This window comes from Pollicipes pollicipes, unplaced genomic scaffold (genome assembly GCF_011947565.3).
Source record: "Pollicipes pollicipes isolate AB1234 unplaced genomic scaffold, Ppol_2.1 Scaffold_4295;HRSCAF=5057_pilon_pilon_pilon, whole genome shotgun sequence".
NCBI lineage: Eukaryota > Metazoa > Arthropoda > Thecostraca > Pollicipedomorpha > Pollicipedidae > Pollicipes > Pollicipes pollicipes.
Window position 1 is genome coordinate 31,641,236 of NW_023596461.1, and position 17,947 is coordinate 31,659,182.

General features: G+C 48.1%; 2 protein-coding genes across 2 annotated transcripts; both read right to left on the reverse strand.

Annotated features, from left to right (window-relative positions):
• Positions 1-636: 636 nt before the first annotated feature.
• Positions 637-2,176, reverse strand: LOC119096273 (blastula protease 10). The gene has a single exon (XM_037219097.1). The coding sequence runs from the start codon at positions 2,174-2,176 to the stop codon at positions 902-904; it is 1,275 nt and encodes a 424-aa protein (XP_037074992.1). The 3' UTR covers positions 637-901.
• Positions 2,177-10,650: 8,474 nt separating this feature from the next.
• LOC119097442 (blastula protease 10-like) lies at positions 10,651-12,204 on the reverse strand. Its single transcript, XM_037220474.1, has one exon. It carries the CDS (start codon positions 12,202-12,204, stop codon positions 10,930-10,932), a length of 1,275 nt encoding a protein of 424 aa, XP_037076369.1. The 3' UTR covers positions 10,651-10,929.
• Between the last annotated feature and the right edge of the window lie 5,743 nt (positions 12,205-17,947).

The window sequence follows — 17,947 nt, forward strand, 5'->3', positions numbered from 1 at the left end:
TAGATTGGCGAAAACGCTAAGATTCCAGCCAGGGAATCCCTGTGTGGTTGGCATCGGGAAGGTAGGCTCTACTTAGGGACAGTGCGCTACCTGGGCGGTACTGAGGACGGAGAGACGACCTGGGCCACAGACCAATTATTAGCTGTGCGCTGTTGTTATGCTCTTCACTAGATGAAGCTGGCGTTGACAGTCCGGGTGGCTTTAAAAATAAAAATAAAACAGAAACGATAAAGGTGCGAATTTGTTAAGTCGTCACACGTTGCTCCTAAAGACGGTTACGGAGGATGTCGTGGTGTTCGGCGAAGCCGACACAAGCACCCCGGTCGGTAACACCCCGAGTATCTTGCACAGAGAATACAGGCCTACCTTAGGGGGCAGGGACGCTATCTGGGCAACACTAAGAATGAAAAGCCACCCAGAATTGCAAGACAATGACGTATTTATGGTGCGCTATTTGCCTTTTTCCGAATGGCCAGAGGCCCGTTGTGTAAAAGAGTCGCATGTGTTCAAGAAAGTGGGAAGGTTAAATGCGAATGTAGGCTGATGTGCTGCTTCAAGCTCTCCAGCTTTGTAGAATGCTAGGGAACAGTGCTCCAGTACTCACTTTTAGCCAATGAGTGAGGCATGTTTTCTGCGTTTCTTCGCTCCCGTGTATTAGATCAAGTAAAATCATCGCACAGACCTGTCACCATCCTCCGAGAAAATGTATCTATCTAGAGCGAAACTTGTCAATGTGCAGACAATAATTCCAAGGAGACGGAAAGAGCACGCTTGGCTGTGGCGACAACCGAAGCCGCTCTGCTTCGCTAGATATTACAAAACTATCCAGCACAAGTCGGAGAGGCGTTGCGGCATGTGTGTAAGGACGGACGCATGGGCGAATGTCTTGACCAAGAAGGCCTCAGACGAAGCTGACAGAGGCGGTGAAGCCGGTCTGCAGGGAGGGGTAGCTGCCGCCGGCGTATGTGTGCATCTCCAGCGCCAGCCGGTTGCCGGTCGTGGTGTACGTCTTGCCCTGCAGTTCGCTGCCGCAGGCGTTAACGTCGGCCGAGTTGTCGCTGTTCGTGTACAGGTTAATCCAGTCCCAGTAGCAGTTGCCATCGCTGTAGCGGTACAGCACCTTGGCTGTGTTGAAGGTGATTCTGACGCGCCGGCCAGCCGGTGCCGTCACGATCCAGAAGCAGTTCTGGTTGCGCGGGTAGATGCTGGGCCAGTTGATGGAGCTGACGGTGCCAGCCGAGGTGATGGCCTGGTTGCCGCAGATGCTGCCGTAATACGGCGCTGTCACTGTCTGACAGCGGGAGCCGCTGGTGCCTGGCGGGCAGACGCAGCTGCATGCCTTACTGACGTAGCCGCCGTTCTGGCACGCAGGTGGGCTGGAGCAGGAGGCGGCACAACTGTACATGGCGTTGGCCAGCTGCTTATCACGGTGTGAAAGGCCGGTCCGGCTGCCGATCAGGCCTGAGTACTGCAGCTGGTTCACCTGGATAGTCGGCTGGCCGTTCTTGGTGAAGTACGTGCTGCCGTAGTGCATGACGGAGGTGTAGTCGTAAGGCACGGAGTAGTTGTTGGCGTTGGAGGCGATGGCAAAGTTTCCGCTCCTGCCGTCCTGGATGTTCCCGGTCAGGATGGTGACGTAGTTGTTCCTGTCCGGTCGCGACTGCTCGTGGTTGAAGCCGAGCGCGTGGCCGACCTCGTGCGCGATCGTACCCAAGCCGGTACAGCCGGTGCCGATGCTGACGTCCTGGCCTGAGGTCCAGCCGGTGCGGCCAACGTACGACCAGCAGCCCGACTGCTTGCTGAAGCGCAGGTGCGGCTCGCCGGCGAAGCTGGCCGACACCTCGGTGAAGGTGACGCAGGTGTGCTGGCGCCAGTGGTTGAGCGCCGCCTCGATGGCAGCCCGGTCCGGCACGGAGGTGGACGTGATGGCGTACTTGACCTGGCCGCCGGGCCACAGGTTGGGCGCCGCCTTCCGGTCCAGCTTCTGCTCCTCCGTCAGCACCATGTCCGACTCGAACAGCTCCAGACCGGAGTCGGTCACGTCCGGGTTGTGGTTCTCGAACAGGTACTGCGGCTCGGGGATCTCCTCGGTGAAGAGCGCCTCATTCTGCGGTGACACGCTGGAGGGCGCGGCGGCGGCAACGGCCAGCAGACTTACCAGCAGGAGACGAGACATGGCTGAGTCAGTGGTGATTGGACGCGGGCCGTCGTATTTATAGGTGGAAGGACACCGGACACAGGTGTCGCCTGTAAGGGGAACATTGACATCTGCATCTGCGAGAAGTTCCCCGTCAACCAGTGGGAGAGGGAGAGGACTGTTGGAAAGCGTTCGGTCCCAGCGTTGCACACCTGTGCTAATTGGCAACCGTTGTCTCTGGACAGGGTCATCATGCTCCATCAATGCACACCTGCAGAGGTCCTTTCAAGACGACGTATTGGCACATGTCTCCTCATTATTGGGGGAATAACAGCATAAGCTGATAAGGTCACGTCTATCGAGACAGGATAGTGTAAGTCGTGATTTAGCCACTGCGCAGCGACGTGCGATTCATGTGATCGTTGCGGTGAATTTGAACTCGTGAGTTGGCATTACGTCAATAGTTGAACTCCTTCCTTCCGCACAGGGACAATACTATGCGCGGTTGAGTGACTAACACCACAAAAAAGGTAGCATTTTTACATTTTCGGTCGTTGGGGTTCCATTCACGGGAAGAGAAAAAAGTGTGACTTGTAAAGTCGAACTTCATAGGAGACATTCACGGTATAAAAATATAGAAGTCATCCAAGTTATGTCACAGTCATATTCATTTTACATAAACAGTAATGCACTTTTTGCGGAGGAGGACGAGCGAGCCTACAGAGGTAACTAAAGCATGTGCCCGTCTCCCACGGAACATAAGTGGTCTGATCTGTCTCCTTAATCCTCGCCACGATTCGCCGATGTTTTTCATAATGCAGATGGGGAGGGAGGAGGAGGGGGGGGGGGGGGGTACGAACTCCACCACCTGAGGTTTCGAAAGTAATACAGAAAACCCCAGTGGATTAGTCTCAACGAGAATTCATGACTGATTTTAGCAAAGGTCCAGCTTGCCGGAAAATGAATTCAAGGAGTGCCTATTATTTATGCAAATGAAAACATTCGTGTAACAGGCCTCCCCTTCTTACCTCAAAACGCAAAACCCCCAGCAGTATATTGGTATTATCTATTCTAGGTGTCCGCATAGTACAGAAAGTTACCAAAAAATGCGTTACTTGCATGAATCAAGACATTGCGTAACCATACATGATATGGCTTGTTTTTCATGAAAGACCAACTCAGTCTGCCTAGTGAAACTTAATTTCTAACGATCAACCAGCCTACCAGCAATGGCAAAGATGGTAGTACGATGTTAAGCATGAATAAATCCTCAATCTTGCACTAAATGGGGGGGGGGGGGCTTTCTGCAATTTAGGCTTTTGTTTTACCTAGCACTGCTCCAACATCCTGATCTTTCACAAAATTTAGATCCCTTGGAACTGGTTTACGCAATTCCCAAGGCTTAAACACAAAATACTCCTGAAATTAGCATCCGAAATGTACTTTTCAGGGTATTTTTAATGATAAATTCTTAACTACTCACTTGAATATATTAGACATACATTGGAGAACACTAGTAGGTTGAAAGAGCTTTAAGTTTCCGGCATCAGCTTTGCCTAATTAGCAAAGCGCAGCAAAGATGTCGACTGAGACGCATCAGAAAGCCAGAATCTTGCCCCAACAGCACTTTCTTGCTTTCTTGATGGCACTACCTGCTAGCAAGTGTAATTCACACTTTGCCTTTATAGGATGAGCTTATCCCCAAAATTTACATAAACCAATACCACATTGGAATTTCGCTCAGTTCCTGTCACGACACAATGTTGTGATATCCGGCCAGTTTTCAGAGTCTTTTTCAAGCCAAAAAATTAAATGAAGCTCATAAGACTGTTGTCTCTATACAGAGTCCCGATATTAAAATTATTCTATCGGGTATGAGTTGCTGTGAACTGAACTTATAATCTGGTTATTCAATACCATGCCCCATTTATGGTCACGCTACTCATTTTGTTCAACAGGTACCTATGCCAAAATGGATATGGCCTATCACCCCCATCTAGCTTCCACCCATAACTCCCACTACCGACCCACCAAAGGTTGCATTCAAATTTAGCTGCACTTGCCAACCTGCACCTGTACTCACAATCCCTCTGGAAAAGCACACAATCGCTTTGGCAAAACACACAACGGGCACACACCTAGATGATTGACAATACTCAATGATTTGGTTGTTCGGTTGCTTAGATTAGAGCCCTTTCGACTGGAAAGGATCATTTCAGGGCTATGAGATGAAGGAGAGTGGTTCACGGTGGGACAGGCTTGCATGCGCCTGGGGGGCCAACTACCGAGCTTCACTCCGCGCATGTGCGCTGGGTACCCGGTCGAGGCCCCCATTCGCAGGTGGCCTCTCAGCCCACTCGTGGCTGACGCATGCAGCCTGCCCCGGATAGCGGGGTGTCGCGAGGATGCAGGATGAAGTAAAAAAAGGATAAGAGGGTTGGATGTTCAATGCTGCAATGACGTATTTTAAATCGAACTGCGGTTCTATGATAAGAACAAAGTTATGCTCAAAGGAAATAATGACGTCATTAGTATTTGCGTTACCGGTATTGTGTCATACTATTTTTTACCAACAAGACATAATTTTAAAGTTGTCTCAATAACTTGCATTACTTATTACATTCCTCGAATAAAGAGCTGATGCACAAGCTCGGCTTGGCGATTATGCGACGTCTTTGAGGCTCATGTGATGCGTTTACGTCTTCAGCAAGCGGTCAAATGTCGTTTACGCTGAGGAGACAGCGCAGTAAGGACGGGGAGGATATTCGAAAGTGAACTAGAATAACTCTTCAAAAAATTGGGAGCCAGCGAATTGTGCCCACAAATCGTCCACAAAATGTCTTGCCATAGAGTGGTGGTGAAAAAGGTCTTAACCACTAAAACATATTTTCCTTTTCAGTGCTGCAATGCGTTCACTTTTATCCCAAGGACGTATTGTGCAATGGACGTATCGCGAGAGAGTATGTTGAACAGAACGTTGAACAGTGGGAGCGTCTCAGCGTCCTTTCATGAAGGGCAGGCATTAATAAGTGCCCCACGTCCATGGGCCCACGAGTGGATGGTTTTTTACCTCTGCCTTCAATGAACGCCAGTGTTATCACTTGTTCATGTTCATGCTCATGTTCATGCACATATTCATGATACGAAAGGGAATAGAGACGGTAGATTTTAGGGATTCAAGATAAATAACCCGATCAGTGCGTCGGAAAATGCTCTTTCATGAGACTTAGGAGAAAGAGATGCACTGATAATAAGGTGAATGGACCCTTTAAAACGCAATATAACAGTCCATTTTTGTGAATTGTTGATACTAACGCACACTGATGTACGCCGATATATGTCTTCCTATATGTTTTTTATTTTACTTTATTGTTTTTTTTAGAAACTTGATCCGAACCCTCTGAATGATTAGATTTCTGGGATCAGCGCTCACGCTGAGCAGTGCTTGCTGTGTGAGCCCTGACCCCTACCATCCGATCGCGCAATTCCAGGCAACGGCAGAATTTAGTGGCGAAAGCTTAACGTGCCGCAACGTTCGGCACGGTCCGTCGTGCCCTCTGACGTCAACTGACCTTTAGTGCGACCGCTGCCACCGGCCGCAGGCCATACCTGTCAAGGACAAATAGCGAGCGCCTAAAGCGACTCGAACCCACCCCGCCACGGGTGGGTGAATCGGGAGGCAGGCGCTCTAACCAACTGAGCCACCGGGACGGGCTGAGCCACCGGGACGGACAAGATGCGCAAGAATGCACGCCTTATACGTATATAAAATTACCATTTCAGGCGGGACACTAAGCTAACCATTCGTGCACGAATGTCCTTGGCTGAAAATCGGCAGGCTTTGAGTGAGGCAAGGCCTGACAATTTCACTTGACGAGCACGATGAAGTTGGGTGGTTTGGCTCTTTGGAAATCGTGTCAATATGCTGTGAATTGCATACATTTTGTGTGGATATTGGCTACAATAAGCCTGGCTGCACTGTGCCCTTCGTATGCGGTTTGTATGGTCTCTGTGTAGGTCACGGCGTGTAGCATTGGAGACCGGTTTCGGAAACGTTGACATTGTCTGCCCTCGGTTTAGTAAAGGCTTACCATTGAGCCAAATTGTAATGCATGCTGTGATGTTCAGTCGGAACATTCGCAAACAACGTACAGTTGGTTACACGTATTTAGCTGTTTTGGTTTCCAAAACCTCATACCAATCCTCACCATGGCCCACAGTGGGTGACTCTGTGGTGTTGGAGAGGGCGAGACCAGCCGCATGCATCATCCATTCACACTTTTCTCCCCTAAGATGGATCGCTTCCCTCCAGCAAAATGCATTGCTCTCCTATTGCAGCGATGCCGGGTCGTCGAAAAGTGGACGTACTTTAAGGCCGTGCTCTTGAGCGTTTTTGCAATTTCAGAATCAACAAAATCAGTCAGCAAAAAACAAATCCCATGGCAGCTTTTGAAGAAGTACGTTACTTATTGCTGAGACCCACCTGACATTACGACCACTGGCAACACAGTAAAAAGCCGTTAAAAGTCCAAGTGCCGTCCAGGGTCGGCTGGCATAGCTAAAGCTAGGCAATTTAAGTTAGGGGACGCAAAGAACCGCCGTAACAAGCGGTTCTCCCTGGAGTATATCGCAAAGGAGCCCAAAGAGTAACTGTATTTCCTTATTTATTGCGAAAGCATACAGTAAGCCGGTGACAACCATAATTTGCACCCCTCTGCATGACTGGCCAGCGGTCTGAGCCTCGCTCTGAGGCGATGGCTGTCTCCAATCAACATTTGTGCGATAAAAGCCCGCTGCATGTCATCCAATATTGGTCCTTAGAATTCTAGCAATACTGAAGCGCTCTTTTTCCATATTTTTCTTCCGTGTGGTATTGAAAAACAAGATCAAGTTTTTTCTACAAGGCTCTTTTTGCCTTAACACGCACACGGGTGGGGGTGAAATTGACCTCTTAAGGTTTTTCCAGAATGGTTTTCGAGCGGCGCGGTGCAGCCACGCCAAATTTGGCATAGCTGTAGACAATTAAATAGCAAATCGTTTGGTATAACAATTTAGATGTACCTTATAAGGTCGCTGACTTATGGCAAATCAAAGTCAAGCCATGGTTTCAGCGAAATCAATTTCTAGGGAATCATTCAGTCTAATCCAACAACGGAGCGTTAGATGAAGCCATACACCTCTGAGATGCTTTCTTAGGCAACACAAGTATTGAATGAACTAATAACGTTGACCTAGGGTCGGGTATAAAAGTCAGACCAAGGTCAAAACCAAACTGTTTTATCACTCTAGGGCTTGCTGTATGGAGGAGATTTTGGTGCTCAGTTTGAATTTATCGATAGCAGAAACCGCATCATACATCTTCCATGGACTTCTTAGAGGTCAGAATAAGTCATTGACCTAAAATGACCCAGGTCAACATTTTGTTTTTGGAGACATACGGCCTAGTGTAATTTTTGTCGCTTGTCCAAATGCAAAACTTAGGGCAGTCTTGTATGATTTTGGTCACTACGACCCTCAAAAGGTCAAACAAGGTCACTGGCCTTAAATATGAGCATATGACTTTTTGCTTAGCTACAGACTAGGACCTGGGGGCACTTCGGAGACCAGTCTCGAATTTGACCTTGTTTGACCTTATTCGACACGAAGTGTCTGAACTAGGAACCTCAACATCTGTCCTAAGTGAGTTTACGTACAGGTCAATACACCCTGTAAATTTGGTGTCTCTAGCTCTCTTAGTTCTTGATATCTCAGGGAGTCAAATTAACCCCCATCCGAGCGAAGCGTATCTGGCCGGCCACCCGGGCACGTATTAACATCACACCGAAACAGCCAGAACGGCATTTTGATACGCGCCCGGGTGGCCGGTTGGATACCCTTCTCTCGGGTGGGGGTCAATTTGACCCCCTCTGAGATCCCAGGAGCTAAGAAAGTTTGAAAAACCAAACTCACAAAGTGTGTTAGCCCTTACGTGAACTCACTTAGATCAAAGTTTGAGGTTCCTAGGCCATGACCTCCGGGTCAAACAAGGTCAAACAAGGTCAGACTCCAGGTTGGTCTTCAAAGTGCCCCAGAACCTGGATACCTGTTCTAAGCAAAAGTTGTCATTCCATTTAAAATCAGCGACCTTGTTTGACCTTTTGAGGGTCATGGTGATCAAAATCATACAGGATTGCTTTCAATTTTGCATTTCAAGAAACCATAAAGGCTCCGTCGGGCAGTTTGCTCCTAAAAACAAAATGCTGATCTGGGTCATTTTAGGTCAGTGACCTTTTCTGATCTTTAAGAAGCCCATGGAAGCTGTATAATGCGGTTTTTGTTATCAGTGAATTCGAAATGAGCACCAAAAACTAACCCATATCGCAGTCCCTAGAGTAATAAAACAGGTTGGTTTTGATCTTGGCCCGACCTTTATACCTGACCCTAGGTCAATGGAATTTGTTCACTTAATTGTTGTGTTGCCTAAGAAAGTATCTCAGAGATGTACGGCTTCGTCTAACACTCCGTTGTTGCATTAGGTTGAACGATTTCCTAGAAATTGACTTCGCTGAACCTAAGGGCCTTTTTTGACCTGTCGCAGATCAGCGACCTTACAAGTTACATCTAAATTTTGTATGCCAAACGGTCTGCTATTCAATTCTGTACAGCTGTGCAAAATTTGGCGCGGCATAGCCACGTCATTCGGAAAGCATTTTGGAAAACTTTGGCGGCGCAATTTAACACCTACCCGAGTGCATGTTAACGTTGCCCATTCCGTGTTCAGGCATGATTTTAAAGATGATGGTCTTAAATTCCCGGGTCGTAATGTGCGTGCGGTTAGCCAGTAGTCGATGCCCTTATGGCGTTGTCGGAAGATGTTTATTGTGTATATGCGGCATGTTTTTGCTAGTTTTCATGTCTCATTCCCAGAGTTGTTTCATTAGTTTGGTCGCGCAAATCACGGCAAAACGGCGCAAAGGGTCGATTCTGAAATGCTGCCAGACATAAAGAGTCGCTGGGCAGAGGCGCACAGGACAAAACAACGATCGAGTAGGAGAACAACAAGGTGCCGATGGAGTGGATCGCGCAGTGAACATGGTGAACGCACAAGAACGCTTCCGCTTCAACAGGGAAATTCATTGACTACTTTGATAGACCTACCGGCGAGCGATGGGTATCACTCTCGTTTATTCTAAGTTCCATGTAGTTCACATTTGGGACTGGATGACGTTTGTGATTAGCGTAAGGTGTTCTGATATGTAACAAGTTACCGAAATGTTAGGGGAATACCTTTTTGCCGAATGCAATTTACCGAATGCTATGTTAAGCTGCTGTTTTCGTTCCTTGCTAGCGTGCCAGTAAGGTGGAATATTGAAAATATACACGTAATTTTCAAACTAGCTTTTTGCAGGCGTACGCCTTGACAAAATATTAATAAGTTGAAGCCCATTTTCACCAATGCACATTTGTCGGAAAGATCTTTAGTCGAATGCCAATTTGCGGAAACGCTTTTAAGTTGAATGCCAATTATCAAAGCGTTTTTTGTTTGAATACTAAGCTTCCGAAACACTCTGTAGCTAGCATGCTCTAAATCAAACACTAACTAACCAATGTGTTTTTGTCGAATGGTAGCTACCGCAATGTGCTTTGGCTGAAAGTTGATTTGTCGAAATTATTTTTTTGTACCAGGTGAAATATTTGACTGCTCTTTTGACGAACAGCTATGTTTATACAGCTATATAGAGATGTTTGTCAATGGATCATAGACATAAGCACCCAAGTCCTCAATGCCCATGTCTACTCGGCATATCGTGATCATCTTTTTCACCATCACCCTGAGAGGAAACCTAGCCAGCTAAATCCGTGATACATTTTCGTCAAACGGTATTAGATAGGGGTAACTGAACAATAGTAAAAAGGACTCTTGACGGGCAAATCAGGTCCACCCCTTCCGCCTCCCCTGTTACAACACCTTGACATGCTGCCACTATACGGGAAACGCCGTTGAACAGCCACTAGACCTCGCGTGAATAGGAGGCAGATCGACCCGATCCCCTCACCATATACGGTTTTTTAGGATATCTGTCCGATATATTGTGCAATCACACCCAAATTTTTAGTAGATTATGGGGCATTCATGACGGGTGTTGAGACACCAGAAATATGTTCCTAGCTTTTCTGATTTTGGAGCAGCCGCGGATGTTGAGAAGAAGCACTGCGCGTGCGAACTACGGCCGGTGTGTGCGGCGGGCGGCAGACTATGATGCCGCAGAACGCGCGCGGCGGACCGACAGAAATAGATTATTCATCGTTAATATGATGTCTGTGTAGCAGCCCAATCTGACGCAGGGGAAAAACTACACGGCAAGAAAACCTGAACTCGCTCTTGGATCTAATTATTTTCTGAAGAACATGTCGCTGTTCTCCATTTGATACATGCTTCGCATTGCGTTAAGCAACTCATGGCTGACTCGGACCGCATTCGATGCTGGCTGCTGCACATATTTCAACGCTTTTAGCCAATTCGTGAGACACACTTTCCGCGTTTCATTGCTTCTGTGTATTAGATCAAGTCAGATCAAGCTGTTTTCGTACAGACCCGTCACCATCATCCCAGGAAATGCATCTGTCTAGAGCGAAACTTGCCAATGTGCAGACAATAATTGCAGGGATAGAGAGAACACGTTTGGCCGTGGCAACAACCGAAGCCGCTTTGCCTCGCTAGATATTATAAAGCCATCCAGCACAAGTCAGTGAGGCTTTGCGGCATGTGTGTAAGGACGGACGTATGGGTAAATGTCTTGAACAAGAAGGTCTCAGACGAAGCTGACGGAGGCGGTGAAGCCGGTCTGCAGGGAGGGGTAGCTGCCGCCGGCGTATGTGTGCATCTCCAGCGCCAGCCGGTTGCCGGTCGTGGTGTACGTCTTGCCCTGCAGTTCGCTGCCGCAGGCGTTAACGTCGGCCGAGTTGTCGCTGTTCGTGTACAGGTTAATCCAGTCCCAGTAGCAGTTGCCATCGCTGTAGCGGTACAGCACCTTGGCTGTGTTGAAGGTGATTCTGACGCGCCGGCCAGCCGGTGCCGTCACGATCCAGAAGCAGTTCTGGTTGCGCGGGTAGATGCTGGGCCAGTTGATGGAGCTGACGGTGCCAGCCGAGGTGATGGCCTGGTTGCCGCAGATGCTGCCGTAATATGGCGCTGTCACCGTCTGACAGCGGGAGCCGCTGGTGCCCGGCGGGCAGACGCAGCTGCATGCCTTACTGACGTAGCCGCCGTTTTGGCACGCAGGCGGGCTGGAGCAGGAGGCAGCACAACTGTACATGGCGTTGGCCAGCTGCTTATCACGGTGCGAAAGGCCGGTCCGGCTGCCGATCAGGCCTGAGTACTGCAGCTGGTTCACCTGGATAGTCGGCTGGCCATTCTTGGTGAAGTACGTGCTGCCGTAGTGCATGACGGAGGTGTAGTCGTAAGGTACAGAGTAGTTGTTGGCGTTGGAGGCGATGGCAAAGTTTCCGCTCCTGCCGTCCTGGATGTTCCCGGTCAGGATGGTGACGTAGTTGTTCCTATCCGGTCGCGACTGCTCGTGGTTGAAGCCGAGCGCGTGGCCGACCTCGTGCGCGATCGTACCCAAGCCGGTACAGCCGGTGCCGATGCTGACGTCCTGGCCTGAGGTCCAGCCGGTGCGGCCAACGTACGACCAGCAGCCCGACTGCTTGCTGAAGCGCAGGTGCGGCTCGCCGGCGAAGCTGGCCGACACCTCGGTGAAGGTGACGCAGGTGTGCTGGCGCCAGTGGTTGAGCGCCGCCTCGATGGCAGCCCGGTCCGGCACGGAGGTGGACGTGATGGCGTACTTGACCTGGCCGCCGGGCCACAGGTTGGGCGCCGCCTTCCGGTCCAGCTTCTGCTCCTCCGTCAGCACCATGTCCGACTCGAACAGCTCCAGACCGGAGTCGGTCACGTCTGGGTTGTGGTTCTCAAACAGGTACTGCGGCTCGGGGATCTCCTCGGTGAAGAGCGCCTCACTCTGCGGTGACACGCTCGAGGGCGCGGCGGCGGCGACGGCCAGCAGACTTACCATCAGGAGACGAGACATAGCTGAGTCAGTGGTGATTGGACGCGGGCCGTCGTATTTATAGGTGGAAGGACACCGGACACAGGTGTCGCCTGTAGGGGGAACATTGACATCTGCATCTGCGAGAAGTTCCCCGTCAACCAGTGGGAGAGGGAGAGGACTGTTGGAAAGCGTTCGGTCCCAGCGTTGCACACCTGTGCTAATTGACAACCGTTGTCTCTGGACAGGGTCATCATGCTCCATCAATGTACAGCTGCCGAGGTCCTTTCAAGACGACGTATTGGCGCATGCCTCCTCATGTATTGGGGAATAAAAACCAGGCATAAGCTGATAAGGTCACGTCTATCGAGACAGGATAGTGTAAGTCGTGATTTAGCCACTGCGCAGCGACGTGCGATTCATGTGATCGTTACGGTGAATTTGAACTCGTGAGTTGGCATTACGTCAATAGTTGAACTCCTTCCTTCCGCACAGGGACAATACTATGCGCGGTTGAGTGACTAACACCACAAAAAGGTAGCATTTTTACATTTTCGGTCGTTGGGGTTCCATTACGGAAGAGAAAAAGTGTGACTTGTAAAGTCGAACTTCATAGGAGACATTCACGGTATAAAAATATAGAAGTCATCCAAGTTATGTCACAGTCATATTGATTTTACATAAACAGTAATGCACTTTTTGCGGAGGAGGACGAGAGAGCCTACAGAGGTAATTAAAGCATGTGCCCGTCTCCCACGGAACATAAGTGGTCTGATCTGTCTCCTTAATCCTCGCCACGATTCGCCGATGTTTTTCATAATGCAGATGGGGAGGGAGGAGGAGGGGGGGGGGGGGGTACGAACTCCACCACCTGAGGTTTCGAAAGTAATACAGAAAACCCCAGTGGATTAGTCTCAACGAGAATTCATGACTGATTTTAGCAAAGGTCCAGCTTGCCGGAAAATGAATTCAAGGAGTGCCTATTATTTATGCAAATGAAAACATTCGTGTAACAGGCCTCCCCTTCTTACCTCAAAACGCAAAACCCCCAGCAGTATATTGGTATTATCTATTCTAGGTGTCCGCATAGTACAGAAAGTTACCAAAAAATGCGTTACTTGCATGAATCAAGACATTGCGTAAACATACATGATATGGCTTGTTTTTCATGAAAGACCAACTCATCTGCCTAGTGAAACTTGATTTCTAACGATCAACCAGCCTACCAGCAATGGCAAAGATGGTAGTAGATGTTAAGCATGAATAAATCCTCAATCTTGCACTAAATGGGGGGGGGGGGCTTTCTGCAATTTAGGTTTTGTTTTACCTAGCACGCTCCAACATCGATCTTTCACAAAATTTAGATCCCTTGGAACTGGTTTACGCAATTCCCAAGGCTTAAACACAAAATACTCCTGAAATTAGCATCCGAAATGTACTTTTCAGGGTATTTTTAATGATAAATTCTTAACTACTCACTTGAATATATTAGCATACATTGGAGAACACTATAGGTTGAAAGAGCTTTAAGTTTCCGGCATCAGCTTTGCCTAATTAGCAAAGCGCAGCAAAGATGTCGATGAGACGCATCAGAAAGCCAGAATCTTGCCCCAACAGCACTTTCTTGCTTTCTTGATGGCACTACCTGCTAGCAAGGTAATTCACACTTTGCCTTTATAGGATGAGCTTATCCCCAAAATTTACATAAACCAATACCACATTGGAATTTCGCTCAGTTCCTGTCACGACACAATGTTGTGATATCCGGCCAGTTTTCAGAGTCTTTTTCAACCAAAAAATTAAATGAAGCTCATAAGACTGTTGTCTCTATACAGAGTCCCGATATTAAAATTATTCTATCGGGTATGAGTTGCTGTGAACTGAACTTATAATCTGGTTATTCAATACCATGCCCCATTTATGGTCACGCTACTCATTTTGTTCAACAGGTACCTATGCCAAAATGGATATGGCCTATCACCCCCATCTAGCTTCCACCCATAACTCCCACTACCGACCCACCAAAGGTTGCATTCAAATTTAGCTGCACTTGCCAACCTGCACCTGTACTCACAATCCCTCTGGAAAAGCACACAATCGCTTTGGCAAAACACACAACGGGCACACACCTAGATGATTGACAATACTCAATGATTTGGTTGTTCGGTTGCTTAGATTAGAGCCCTTTCGACTGGAAAGGATCATTTCAGGGCTATGAGATGAAGGAGAGTGGTTCACGGTGGGACAGGCTTGCATGCGCCTGGGGGGCCAACTACCGAGCTTCACTCCGCGCATGTGCGCTGGGTACCCGGTCGAGGCCCCCATTCGCAGGTGGCCTCTCAGCCCACTCGTGGCTGACGCATGCAGCCTGCCCCGGATAGCGGGGTGTCGCGAGGATGCAGGATGAAGTAAAAAAAGGATAAGAGGGTTGGATGTTCAATGCTGCAATGACGTATTTTAAATCGAACTGCGGTTCTATGATAAGAACAAAGTTATGCTCAAAGGAAATAATGACGTCATTAGTATTTGCGTTACCGGTATTGTGTCATACTATTTTTTACCAACAAGACATAATTTTAAAGTTGTCTCAATAACTTGCATTACTTATTACATTCCTCGAATAAAGAGCTGATGCACAAGCTCGGCTTGGCGATTATGCGACGTCTTTGAGGCTCATGTGATGCGTTTACGTCTTCAGCAAGCGGTCAAATGTCGTTTACGCTGAGGAGACAGCGCAGTAAGGACGGGGAGGATATTCGAAAGTGAACTAGAATAACTCTTCAAAAAATTGGGAGCCAGCGAATTGTGCCCACAAATCGTCCACAAAATGTCTTGCCATAGAGTGGTGGTGAAAAAGGTCTTAACCACTAAAACATATTTTCCTTTTCAGTGCTGCAATGCGTTCACTTTTATCCCAAGGACGTATTGTGCAATGGACGTATCGCGAGAGAGTATGTTGAACAGAACGTTGAACAGTGGGAGCGTCTCAGCGTCCTTTCATGAAGGGCAGGCATTAATAAGTGCCCCACGTCCATGGGCCCACGAGTGGATGGTTTTTTACCTCTGCCTTCAATGAACGCCAGTGTTATCACTTGTTCATGTTCATGCTCATGTTCATGCACATATTCATGATACGAAAGGGAATAGAGACGGTAGATTTTAGGGATTCAAGATAAATAACCCGATCAGTGCGTCGGAAAATGCTCTTTCATGAGACTTAGGAGAAAGAGATGCACTGATAATAAGGTGAATGGACCCTTTAAAACGCAATATAACAGTCCATTTTTGTGAATTGTTGATACTAACGCACACTGATGTACGCCGATATATGTCTTCCTATATGTTTTTTATTTTACTTTATTGTTTTTTTTAGAAACTTGATCCGAACCCTCTGAATGATTAGATTTCTGGGATCAGCGCTCACGCTGAGCAGTGCTTGCTGTGTGAGCCCTGACCCCTACCATCCGATCGCGCAATTCCAGGCAACGGCAGAATTTAGTGGCGAAAGCTTAACGTGCCGCAACGTTCGGCACGGTCCGTCGTGCCCTCTGACGTCAACTGACCTTTAGTGCGACCGCTGCCACCGGCCGCAGGCCATACCTGTCAAGGACAAATAGCGAGCGCCTAAAGCGACTCGAACCCACCCCGCCACGGGTGGGTGAATCGGGAGGCAGGCGCTCTAACCAACTGAGCCACCGGGACGGGCTGAGCCACCGGGACGGACAAGATGCGCAAGAATGCACGCCTTATACGTATATAAAATTACCATTTCAGGCGGGACACTAAGCTAACCATTCGTGCACGAATGTCCTTGGCTGAAAATCGGCAGGCTTTGAGTGAGGCAAGGCCTGACAATTTCACTTGACGAGCACGATGAAGTTGGGTGGTTTGGCTCTTTGGAAATCGTGTCAATATGCTGTGAATTGCATACATTTTGTGTGGATATTGGCTACAATAAGCCTGGCTGCACTGTGCCCTTCGTATGCGGTTTGTATGGTCTCTGTGTAGGTCACGGCGTGTAGCATTGGAGACCGGTTTCGGAAACGTTGACATTGTCTGCCCTCGGTTTAGTAAAGGCTTACCATTGAGCCAAATTGTAATGCATGCTGTGATGTTCAGTCGGAACATTCGCAAACAACGTACAGTTGGTTACACGTATTTAGCTGTTTTGGTTTCCAAAACCTCATACCAATCCTCACCATGGCCCACAGTGGGTGACTCTGTGGTGTTGGAGAGGGCGAGACCAGCCGCATGCATCATCCATTCACACTTTTCTCCCCTAAGATGGATCGCTTCCCTCCAGCAAAATGCATTGCTCTCCTATTGCAGCGATGCCGGGTCGTCGAAAAGTGGACGTACTTTAAGGCCGTGCTCTTGAGCGTTTTTGCAATTTCAGAATCAACAAAATCAGTCAGCAAAAAACAAATCCCATGGCAGCTTTTGAAGAAGTACGTTACTTATTGCTGAGACCCACCTGACATTACGACCACTGGCAACACAGTAAAAAGCCGTTAAAAGTCCAAGTGCCGTCCAGGGTCGGCTGGCATAGCTAAAGCTAGGCAATTTAAGTTAGGGGACGCAAAGAACCGCCGTAACAAGCGGTTCTCCCTGGAGTATATCGCAAAGGAGCCCAAAGAGTAACTGTATTTCCTTATTTATTGCGAAAGCATACAGTAAGCCGGTGACAACCATAATTTGCACCCCTCTGCATGACTGGCCAGCGGTCTGAGCCTCGCTCTGAGGCGATGGCTGTCTCCAATCAACATTTGTGCGATAAAAGCCCGCTGCATGTCATCCAATATTGGTCCTTAGAATTCTAGCAATACTGAAGCGCTCTTTTTCCATATTTTTCTTCCGTGTGGTATTGAAAAACAAGATCAAGTTTTTTCTACAAGGCTCTTTTTGCCTTAACACGCACACGGGTGGGGGTGAAATTGACCTCTTAAGGTTTTTCCAGAATGGTTTTCGAGCGGCGCGGTGCAGCCACGCCAAATTTGGCATAGCTGTAGACAATTAAATAGCAAATCGTTTGGTATAACAATTTAGATGTACCTTATAAGGTCGCTGACTTATGGCAAATCAAAGTCAAGCCATGGTTTCAGCGAAATCAATTTCTAGGGAATCATTCAGTCTAATCCAACAACGGAGCGTTAGATGAAGCCATACACCTCTGAGATGCTTTCTTAGGCAACACAAGTATTGAATGAACTAATAACGTTGACCTAGGGTCGGGTATAAAAGTCAGACCAAGGTCAAAACCAAACTGTTTTATCACTCTAGGGCTTGCTGTATGGAGGAGATTTTGGTGCTCAGTTTGAATTTATCGATAGCAGAAACCGCATCATACATCTTCCATGGACTTCTTAGAGGTCAGAATAAGTCATTGACCTAAAATGACCCAGGTCAACATTTTGTTTTTGGAGACATACGGCCTAGTGTAATTTTTGTCGCTTGTCCAAATGCAAAACTTAGGGCAGTCTTGTATGATTTTGGTCACTACGACCCTCAAAAGGTCAAACAAGGTCACTGGCCTTAAATATGAGCATATGACTTTTTGCTTAGCTACAGACTAGGACCTGGGGGCACTTCGGAGACCAGTCTCGAATTTGACCTTGTTTGACCTTATTCGACACGAAGTGTCTGAACTAGGAACCTCAACATCTGTCCTAAGTGAGTTTACGTACAGGTCAATACACCCTGTAAATTTGGTGTCTCTAGCTCTCTTAGTTCTTGATATCTCAGGGAGTCAAATTAACCCCCATCCGAGCGAAGCGTATCTGGCCGG